An 11,522-nucleotide genomic window follows, 5' to 3' on the forward strand; every position below is an offset into this window, starting at 1 on the left:
ATTTCACCCGGAACACTTCCGATATCCAAACATAGGCTTCCAATATATCAATCTTTATGTCTCGACCATTTCGAGACTCCTCGTCATGTCCGTGATCTCATCCGGGACTCCGAACAACCTTCGGTACATCAAAACTTATAAACTCATAATATAACTGTCATCGAAACCTTAAGCGTGCGGACCCTACGGGTTCGAGAACAATGTAGACATGACCGAGATACGTCTCCGGTCAATAACCAATAGCGGGACCTGGATGCCCATATTGGCTCCTACATATTCTACGAAGATCTTTATCGGTCAGACCGCATAACAACATACGTTGTTCCCTTTGTCATGGGTATGTTACTTGCCCGAGATTCGATCGTCGGTATCCAATACCTAGTTCAATCTCGTTACCGGCAAGTCTCTTTACTCGTTCCGTAATACATCATCCCACAACTAACTCATTAGTTGCAATGCTTGCATGGCTTAAGTGATGTGCATTACCGACAGGGCCCAGAGATACCTCTCCGACATTCGGAGTGACAAATCCTAATCTCGAAATACGCCAACCCAACATGTACCTTTGGAGACACCTGTAGAGCTCCTTTATAATCACCCAGCTACATTGTGATGTTTGGTAGCACACAAAGTGTTCCTCCGGCAAACGGGAGTTGCATAATCTCATAGTCATAGGAACATGTATAAGTCATGAAGAAAGCAATAACAACATACTAAACGATCGGGTGCTAAGCTAATGGAATGGGTCATGTCAATCAGATCATTCAACTAATGATGTGATCCCGTTAATCAAATAACAACTCTTTGTCCATGGTTAGGAAACATAACCATCTTTGATTAACGAGCTAGTCAAGTAGAGGCATACTAGTGACACTCTGTTTGTCTATGTATTCACACATGTATTATGTTTCCGGTTAATGCAATTCTAGCATGAATAATAAACATTTATCATGATATAAGGAAATAAATAATAACTTTATTATTGCCTCTAGGGCATATTTCCTTCACCCCCCCTCGCGGATTTTTTTGCATATCAAAACCAATAGATAAGACTATCAAATAATTGAGATCCTTCTTCTCCTTGCCCTTGCTCTCTTGTGTAACCCAACGTCACTTTTAATTTATAATTTTGATGAATATAAATTGTAACAATCTAAGTTTCGAAATTTTAGATTTTTAATGTATGGAAGATTAGAAGTCGATTGGGGAATATTGTTTTAACATTTCAGATTATGAGTTAGATATATATAAATAGTAATGAATAAGGCTATAAGAAGTTAAATTGATAGGTTCGCATCATTAGATTTCAAATTGTTTGTTCAGTACTTTGATATACTTTTTTTTCAAAAAGATGAATTTGAATCCAGGATGGCAAAGCTGTATTACCTGGCAATGGCGGCATTTTATGCGTCGTTACCTTGGCGAATGCATTGCTCGAAGTTTGCTTGGACTAGATCTTCAGGGTGAATAACCATGATCTAACCTTCGATAGTGGGTTCGAACAATGGCAGAGCTTGCGTGCCATTCTATTCCTGGACGCATCCCTTTTGGAGAACCTTTTCTCGCAATCCTTATGTTGTCATGATATGGTTGGTGTTGATGCTCACTGCTATCACTGTTTTTCATCATTTCGGGAGTTTTTTTTTTCAATCTGCAAGTATAGCTTCGGTCACGTATGACTTTACTATTTGCCGACATGATATTTTGTGTGTGTGCCTTAGTGTTGGTTGTGTGCATACTCATTATGCACAGCCTGGATGAGTACACATTATGATATGCTATGGTACGAGACAATACAAAACACTTTTTGGAAGGGCTCCGTTTTTAGTCGTTCCTTTGAGTTTTGTTACGGTTTGTGTCCTGCTCAGGAAGGCGAGACGGCGGCGGTTCCCTGAAAACGGAATAAAGGTCTCGCAGCCTAGTCCCCGTTCTGGTGGTGCGTCTATCATCGTTTGTGGGCGTGTGGTGGTGTGTCTCTGGCGGATCTATCTTTGATGGATTTGCTCGGATCTGGTCGTTGTTCCTCTACATTCGTATGTCTTCGGGTTGGATCCTTTTAATCTACGTTATTCTTCATCGGCGGCGGTTGCTATTCTGGTGCGCTGGTCCTATTAGGATTTAGCACGATGACTTCCTGACGGTCTACTACAACAAGTTGTGCCCGACTGTGGCGATGGAGGGGCGATGACAGGGACGCGCCTTCGGCTCGCTTCAGTGCTTGTAATCATCGCTATGTGGTCTGCGGATCTGGATGTAATTTTTATTATTTTTGGTGTTTTGTTGTACTGCGATGATTGAAAATGAATAGATTGAAAGTCTTTTTCACGATTATATATATATATGTAGCACATCTGCTCCCACTTGATAAAGTCCAAATAATGCAGCAAGCACGCTGCACAGAACTGACCGAAGCTTTAGCTTTCAATGGAAGGAAAGGAAACCAAACCAAAAGACTGATGCAAGTGTGAGTGTACATGCATGCCAATGTTATGTCACTCTCAATCATTTTTAGCTAGCATTATGGACGATCGGTCAAGTTATTAATTTGGATATACTGGTTGTGTCTATCAATGCCACTAAAGTATCAATAACAAGACACGATATGACCCATCGGTGCGGCAAGGGTGATCAGCAGCAACCAACAAATCTTGCTATAAAAAGATATGACCTACCTTCTAAAAAAATGAGAACAATATCGTGTCGGGCATGTGGCAGAGAGACGTATGAGTAGTATCAGTGCTACCCTAAATGATTACAGCTATATAAAGGCATACACTCGGCCACACGCACACACACAAGTAACCAACAGGTAGGAGTATCTAACAAATGGAGCTCCTTGTGCTCATTGCTCTTCTTCTCTTGGGCTTGACCGTACTGATCAGGCGGCGTAGCTACATCTACACTACTAGTACCAGTCGTGCCCGTGCTCCAGCTGCTGTGGTGATCCAGAAGATCGCCGATCCTGCGGTAGCCCACCGCGCGCTCGTCGAGAACGCCGACGACTTCTCGGACCGCCCGGTGGCGCCCTTTCTGGTCTTTCTGGAGAAGAAACACGGCCAGTATGGCGACGGCCTAGCCTCCGCGCCGTACGGCCCTCTCTGGCGTGCTTTCCGGTGCAACATCACCTCCGAGACCCTCCACCCGTCGCGCCTCGGGCACGTCACGCCGCTGCAGCGTGAGGCTATCCATGGCCTCGTCGCCAATTTGGGGAAGGAACTGCCGGTGGTCGCCGTCGTCCGCGACCACCTCTACCCTTCCATCTTCTCGCTACTCGCGCGCCTGTGCTTCGGCGACGACGTGGACGAGGGGCATGTGCGCGTCATGGGCTGCCTGATACGGGAGTTCCAGCAGGTTGCCGTCGGAGAGGCTCGGGCCTCGCCTGGCACCATGTTGGCCAAGCTCGCGGAGTGGAGACGGCTGCGCCGGCTCTTGGCCATACACGGCCGGTTGGGCGAGTTGTACCTCCCTCTTGTCGACGCACGGCGGGAGTCCCCACCGACATGCGACGGTGGCGGCCGTCGTCCATACGTCGACTCGCTCATCGACCTACGCGTCCCCGACGGAGGCAAGGGTGACGGTGCAGGGCGGCGCGCTGTTAGGGACGACGAGTTCGTGAACCTGCTGTCGGAGTTTCTGGGCGCTGGCACGGGGACGGTGATGGCAAGCATCGAATGGACCCTCGCCCACCTGGTAAACGACCAGGAGATCCAGAAAAAGCTTCGGGACGAGGTCGACGGCGCCGGCGGGGCCGTGGCCGCCAGCTCCAGCAGGAGCCTCATCCGTGGCATGCCGTATCTGAACGCGGTCGTGCTCGAGACCCTCCGCTTGCATCCACAGGTGCCCTTCGTCCAGCGCCACGTCCATGCCGACGCAGCGGAGGTGCTCGGAGTCGGAGGAAAAACCAGCGGCGACTTCATTGCACAGTTCACTGTTGGAGACATGGGAAGGGACGGCAAGACGTGGATCGATCCGGACGAGTTCCGGCCGGAGCGGTTCCTTCCCGGCGGTGAGGCAGAGGACGTCGGCCCTTTGCCGGGGACCAAGGAGATAAGGATGATGCCATTCGGCGCCGGGCATAGGTTCTGCCCGGGCGTGGGTCTGGCCATGATGAACATCAAGTGCTTCTTGGCTGCCCTTGTGCATGAGTTCGAGTGGGCGCCTCCGGGGACGGAGGGCTGCGCCGGCGTCGACATGACGGAGCTCAACACCTTCATCAAGGCGATGAAGAAGCCCCTTTCCGCACGTCTCACGCGACGCACTTAATCCTCGGCGTCTGGTGTTTGTCGTCTACTTTGGCCACGTTGGGATGCATGCATGGCGGCAGCCGTGGTCTTTCTTCTTCCAGTGTGGTGTGTGCCTGTGTCATGGGCGACTCCGTGCCGGCCATCATGCCGACTGACGAGCTTGTGGTGGCCATCTCGCCTCTAGTGTATATCTGTGCACGTCATGATATCGTTCTGTGCTCTTGCTATCTTGTGTGGTTGATGTAACGGTGTTTCCGGCGTATAATTAAGTAAATGTTGCACATATATAGTAAAAGTGCACGTGCAACGCACGGAAGTTTGAGAATTTCTTCAATAATTTGATTAGCTAGATCAATTTTTTGTTCATAATAGTTGTCACAATAACTTATTAGGAGTATGTTTTAATAACAATTGGTCTAACCTGAAATTTTATAACAACCCAAACTTCAACTTTGTCGTCCTAAATATAATCACACACCATGGAGCAAAGCTTGAATTGCAAGAACGCTCGGTCCTCTCCAAGAAGGGCATACCAAATCATCTCTTTTTTCATCCACACGGATAGAATATTCAAAACAATGTCATCATAATCAACATGAGCAAAACATAGGAAAAAATAATGAGATGCTATCGTTCTATACGAGGCAATGAGCAGCTTCAACAGCCGGTGTCCTGTCATCTACCATGAAGATTGGGAACTTCGTCACTCCAAGATATCCTTCAATATTTCACAAAATTCCAGGAAATCACAAGTACGATGAGACAGAGAAAGCACTGGCACTGCCACCCATGACTCAGTCCTCGGTAATTCAACATCATGAATATGGAAAGACCAAATAAAGATCAAGAAGGCGACATGTCTACCGGATCTGGCTTGCCTGCTCCCTCGCCATGCTCCCATACGTGCTCCCATTCCATCCTACGGCTGTCTTTTTCTCTTTTTTTTTCTAATCTAATCATCTCCCGCCTTGATTTTAAGGGGGTGGGGCCGGACCTTATTTTGTTCCAAATAAATCATGCCACGTATGCGGGAGCACGGATGGGAGCACGCTGGGGGAGCAGGCAAGTCTCGTCCCATGTCTACCCCTCTGCATCCTATAGAATTCCAATTTGTCGGAAGTATTCGCTGCTATCCAAGACCCTGAATCTCCTCCAGATCCCCCGAATTTTCCTGATGAAATCAGTCTGATAGGAAAGATATGATCCACGTAAGCCTTGTGGCAAAATGCAGACATAGTTGTTCAAACCACATAAATAGACATGGCCATTCAGGAAAACATGTGCCACTTGATGCATACAAGAGACCCACCATTTTACATAACTACAATCAGGGTATGTCTTTAGCATCTCCAGCATTGAATTTCTGCTCACCTCACGCGTTGCCGTTCCTCTCCTCTCCACCGCTGCGCCTTTCTGCTCCTCCGCACCACCGCGTCGTTCATCTCCTCCTCCCCTGGTTGCCGGCGCCTAGGGTTTCGGTGGTGCTTGCCTCCCGCCGCGTCATCTCTCCTGTCCTCGCCGCGCCATTTCTCTCCAAACCATCCTCCACCTCTATCGCCGTCGGCTTCCAAAGCTAACAAATCTGAATTTTTTATACATGGCAACATTTTGTTGTTCTGAATTTTTTTTATGCTTGAGCTGCTGTTGCTACCGTTGATGTAGATGTTGTTGCCGCCGGGTGTGTGGGCTCTTCTAGTGCTGCACTGTTCGGCTCTGCATCGGCTGGTGAGTTCCGCCTACTCTGCTTCCGTTTGCTGTTGCTGCTGCTGGTGGTATGCTGCTGGTGGTGCTTTCTGTTGTTGTATGCTGCTGTTGATTGCTACTGCTACCGCCACTAGAGGTAGCTGTTGAACGTTTTTTATATTAGTGTAGTGCAAAAAACGCACTTATATTATGGGACGGAGGAAGTAGGTAGCTAGTTTACTGCTAATTAGCTGTTAATTAGGTAGCAATTTTAGATGTTAATTAGTAGCTGCCTGCTGCGACTACTACTGTATTAGTGCTTAGTTTTTTCTTAATGATCAGAACATGACATCTGCAGCAGCTAGGACAACATATAAATCAACATTTTTGTGGAGTATGAATGGTTCATCATTTAATAATCAGTTATTTCAGAAGAAGTTTCATGAAATCCTGTCATCTATAGTGAACAGTGGGTCATATATTTGAAAATATCTATATGTTAGATACAGTTTGGGATATTAAAGTGAACCAAACAACATTGAAAACAATGTCAGTATACCTGGTGTGTACAAACTTGTGTAAGGAAAAATGAACTAGTAAATGTCAGTATACCTGGCGGCTGCGTTCCCTTTGGTCACACGTTGAGGACCGTGATATGCTTTTCGCTTCAGTTTCGGCCATGTCAGACGATGTGCCGATGGGCGTGAGCAGGGCTCTCCTCAGCGATGTGGTAGCCTACGGTGGTGTGCTCCACCATCGGTGTTGATTCCATTGGTGACCACTTCGGGCATGCCGCAGCTGCCTCCTTATGGATTGTGGTGGCGACCGAAAGTTCTTCGTATGGGTTTCTCCCTTTAGATTCGGTGGTTAACTATGGTGGCAAAATGCAAACTAGGGACGATGGCTTGACGCAGAGGGATGGTTGTGCAACAGCGATCACACATCGCATGTAGTTGCTGGAATTGCGGAAAAGTGATGGCGACAACACATGCTTGACATCGGTGGTGGTGCTCCTCGAGCACCCGGTCTCGAGCTCCGGGGTGAAAGCCTAGGTATGACTCGAGTTGGTTATACCTGGCAATGACGATGTTTTATGTCATTAACTTGTTGAAGGCATTACTTGGATATGCTTGGACTTGTTCTTCAGGGTGAAAACCTAAATTCTGGCCTTTGGTGGTTGGATCCGGTGGCGGTGGCGCTTGAGCGCTGTCGTGGTTCCGACTCTGACAGTGATGTAGGGGGTGAGTATGGAGAGGCTAGATCCTAGCTATTGGGAAGTTGTTACACGCGAGGTTTACGAGTTCAGGCCCTTCTCGGAGGAAGTAATAGCCCTACGTCTCGGAGCCCGGATGCGGTCGACTGGATTATGCGTATATGGATTACAGGGGTGCGAACCCTTCATACTGAGGAGGGGGTGGCTTATATAGAGTTCGGCGGCCCCCTCCTGCCCTCAGTAATGCAGGGTTTAAAGTACATTTAAGATTGGGCGTTACTGGTAGCGCCTCTAATAAAGTGCTATGATGACTATGAAGACTACTTAACAGCTGACCGTTTGCCTACGGAGTGACTGTAGGTCTCCTGGCAGTCGAGTGATTAGCTTCATGGTCGAGTGGTAGCTTCTTGGTCGAGTGTCTTGAACCTGTCGAGTGGGGTACCTTCAAGTCCATTGATAGGTGATTTCTTCTAGGGATGTCCTTGGGTAGGGCTCTTTGGACGGGTCCGTGCCCCTACCCTAGGTACATAGCTTCATCATTAGCCCCCGAATGGATCGAGGTTAGAGTGGGGAAAGAGTTGGGTATCCTTTCCGACCGGTTCTTTGGGGCTGTATGAGTGCCTCGTTTAGGGTCAGTTGTCACGAATGACGTCATCAACCTCTTTCAGTCGTCTTGATCCATTCTAGGCCTTTCGTCGAGTGAATATCTTTGCTTGCGACATGCCGAGTGTTGGTGCGAGCGGGATACTCTGTTTTTGGCAAGTGGTTCTGCGGCCCACGGATCTCACGGGATTCGGATTTTGGGAAGCGCGCGGGACGGGAGCAGCCGCAGTAATCGGAAGTGATAAAGCGAAAACTCCTCGATCCTCGCGCCGCCTTTTTCGCCACGTACCGCGCGCGCGTCTGCTGCGGGATTTGACTGGACTGCCTGGGCCTACCAGTCAGCCACTCGGGAGCGGCCCCTTATAAGTTGCCGGCTCGGGCTTTCCAAGCCGTGCGCTTCTCTTCTTCTTCCTTCTTCTTTCTCCCTTCGCCAGCCCTCCTGTGACCTTCGGCCGTACCCTAGCACCGTTAGCCCGTGTGAGACCTCGCCGGCGACGATGGTGAAGGGCAAGACCACTGCTTTGGAGCGCGCGAAGAAGGTGGCGGCGGCGGGGAAAGGAAAGAGGTCTGCACGAGGCGGATCTTCCTCCCGGACCACCCTGCCCAAGGGTTGGATTCAGGGCGACTGGATGCCATCGGTGCTCCGGCAGGAGGATCTCGACGACATGGTCGAGGGAGGAGCCATTCCCCACGAGGCTGCGCGTCTCCCGGGGAGGGAGATCGAACCTCAACCCCGCGACGGTGAGTGCGTCGTCCTCGCCACCCACATCGACCGAGGGTTTTCTCTGCCTCCCCATCCATTCTTCCGGAGCTTCTTGAATTTCTTCGGAGCGCAGCTCCATCACTTTACCCCCAACTCCATAGTCTATCTTGCCGCGTTCATTTCCATGTGCGAGGCCTTCCTGGGTTGCCGTCCGCATTGGGGGCTTTTCAAGCATATTTTTACTTGCCGCTCTCAGTCGTTTAAAAAGGCCAAGTCGAGTGATGAGAAGACGCAAGTGATCCAGCTGTGCGGGGGCCTGGCAATCCGGACGAGGGGGAAGAGCTGTTTCCCCTCTATCACCTTCCCGGAGTCGGTCCGCGGCTGGCAGTCGACCTGATTCTACTGCCAGGACCAGGTCGACTGGTCTTCCTCCTTTTTCCCTCGACCGAGCCGAGAAGCCTGTCTCTCTGAAAGTCACGCCGGAGGAAAGGGCCCAAGTCAAGGTATTGGCGGGTCGAGTGGTTGAGCTTGTCCGTGAGGGGGTGACTGGGATGGACCTGTTAGAGGTCTTTCTCCAGAGGCGCATCCAACCGCTCCAGGCGCGAGACCACCCGATGTGGCTGTATTCTGGCCTTGACGACACCACTCGGATCCACCCGGAGGAGGTCACCGACGAGATGCTGGAGGGGTGGCTGTCAAGCATCACGAGGAACAAAGACAACCCCCGAGGAGCCAGAAGGGTAATTCCACTCGACAACTCATATGAAGTGGATCAGGTATGTCTTTGTGTCGGATATCTAGCCTTCTGTATTGGTCTTCTTTGGGTAAGTCGATTGACTTTCGTCCTGTCTGTTGTCTTCCAGGCGACCACTGATATGTACTCGACGCCCAACGGGGCACAAGGGTCGACTGAGGAAGGTGAGGGGAGCGGAGGCGAGAGCGGGGACGACCAGGGTGAGTGGGAGTCCGACGGTGAGGGAGAGGAAGGCGACGACATCTTCTCCAGTGAAGAGGAGGAGGAGGCTGAACCCTCCCGCCCGGAGGGGCGATCCAAGCTCACCCACGATCCAGCGCAGGAACGTGGCAAGGCGACTGCTCCTGTTGGGCATTCGTCAAAACGCCCTCGGACTTCTTCTCCTCCGCCGACGGGAAGGCTCCCAAGCACCCACGAGCGACGCCATCCAAGCCGCCCAAGGCCTTGCCCAAGATGAAGATAGCTGTTCCCACCATTTCCGGGTAACAATAACACTTTCTTTCCTTTGTCGCCTGTGGACGGATCCTTGGTCGATTCACTGGGCCAACTGACTAACTTTCGAGATTTGCAGTGGTGTAACTTCTGAGGTCTCCGCCAGGAATGACGACCAAGAGATGGAGGACGCTGTCACCTCCATCCCTGGTACGATCACTGACGTCCTGCTTTCGAGTCGATTGAAACTTTATTGCGACTCTGGTCGATTGAATGTTTTCCTTGCAGCTCCTCCTCATGTTATTGACCTCCCGGACGACGACGACAACGAACCACTGAGGGTGAAGACGAAGAAGAAGGCGTTGGCTGGCAAGACTCCGCAATCCACTCCGGCGCCTGAGGCCGTAGTTCGGGACGATGGCGAACCCACTCGGGCTTCCGTGACTTTCGCTGTTCCTCTGACGAGTGTGCGGCCTTCAGCGTCGACTGCGGATCCGTCTTCGCTTTTTGCTGCGTACCCCGTCCCTGAGGACCAAGCGGCTGCTGCGAAGGAGGCTGTACGCCAGGCTGGAATCATGATGGAACAGGTGAAAGTGGCTCGGGAGGCTTGCCAGGCGGCTTATGACGCAAGCTCGGCTCTCCAGAGCAATGTCCAGGTCAGTCGACTTCAACACTTGGTCTGTTTCGATATGTCCTTTGAAGAATCTCTTTTCCGAAGATCTTTAAGTTTGTACACCCACTGGGTGTGTTTGCCAATTCTTGGACGAGTGGGGGCACGCTAAGTGCACCCACTGGGTGTAGTCCCCGAGACTACGGTGGACTGCTAGCAGTCGACTGTAGTCTTTAAATTGAGTCATTGTAGTTGAGTTTCTTCGCTCTGTCTGATCGGGTCATGTCGAATGGAACGGTATCCTGTCGACTGCGGGCAGTCGACGTCTTTCTCTTTTTTTTACTGTGGGGGCACACTGAGTGCACCCACTGGGTGTAGTCCCCGAGGCTACTGTCGAATGTTTCGCTTCGGCTGTAGTCTTAGAAACTCCATTATTGTCTCTTAGCTGCTCGGAAGCAACTTGTCTTGGACTCGACTTCAGGGGTCGGTCGGGTGGGATAGGAACCGGTGGGGGCACGCTAAGTGCACCCACTGGGTGTAGTCCCCGAGACTATGGTGGACTGCTGGCAGTCGACCGTAGTCTTAGTATTTATTGCCTTTGTTGCTTTTTTTACTGAAATTTTAACTCCTCCCCTTTGACTTCAGAAATCTTGTGATCTTGGAACCCGCTTGGCTGACTTGGAGAAGCAGCAAATTCAAATGAACCTTGATCTGGAGCTGGCCAGGACAGAGCTGCAGAAGGTCAGAGACGGCGCCGCAGGTAAGACGCCTTTGTCGACTGGTTAGTTTTTAGGCTTGAGTATCTTTTCGCTTTCTCCGACTCAATCATCATTTTTTTGCAGAAAAACTGAAAGAAGCTCTGGTGAAGAAGGATCAGGACTTGGCTGCTGCCCGTAAGGAGGCTGATGACAAGACTACTCTGGCCACACAGAAGCTGGCTTCGGTCGACCAATTGGAAAAAGAGAATACCAGGTTGCAGACCGCTCTGAATGAAGCCAACAGGTTGACTGCAAATTGGAAGAAGGAGAACCTCCTCTTGGGCGAGAAGATGGAAGGCATCGCTCGTAGGAGGGATGACCTGGAGGGCTACTTGAGGAGTTTTGCAAAGAAGTTGTACATCAGGCTCGAAGGTGCAGATTCAGTTCCGACTGTTTTTTTTGTGTCGACTCAGTTTTACGAAATTTGACTTATCCTTGGGTCGTGTATGCAGAACTTTGCCAGAACTTTGAAGAGGAGACTGGGCGGATCGAAACAGGTTTGGATCCAATCAACTCTCCGGT

At 50.4% G+C, this 11,522-nt stretch overlaps 1 protein-coding gene across 1 annotated transcript; it reads left to right on the forward strand.

The window, feature by feature from the left end:
• The first annotated feature begins 2,784 nt into the window (after nucleotides 1-2,784).
• Nucleotides 2,785-4,569, forward strand: LOC147957306 (cytochrome P450 89A2-like). The gene has a single exon (XM_087536925.1). It carries the CDS (start codon nucleotides 2,827-2,829, stop codon nucleotides 4,261-4,263), a length of 1,437 nt encoding a protein of 478 aa, XP_087393051.1. The 5' UTR covers nucleotides 2,785-2,826; the 3' UTR covers nucleotides 4,264-4,569.
• The last annotated feature ends 6,953 nt before the right edge of the window (nucleotides 4,570-11,522 follow it).

This window comes from Triticum urartu, chromosome 7A (genome assembly GCF_056163025.1).
Source record: "Triticum urartu cultivar PI428250 chromosome 7A, HENAU_Tu73, whole genome shotgun sequence".
NCBI lineage: Eukaryota > Viridiplantae > Streptophyta > Magnoliopsida > Poales > Poaceae > Triticum > Triticum urartu.

What these genes read in the sequence shown, in the direction of transcription:
- LOC147957306 (XM_087536925.1), top strand. Translation starts at nt 2,827, where the DNA reads ATGGAGCTCCTTGTGCTCATTGCTCTTCTTCTCTTGGGCTTGACCGTA.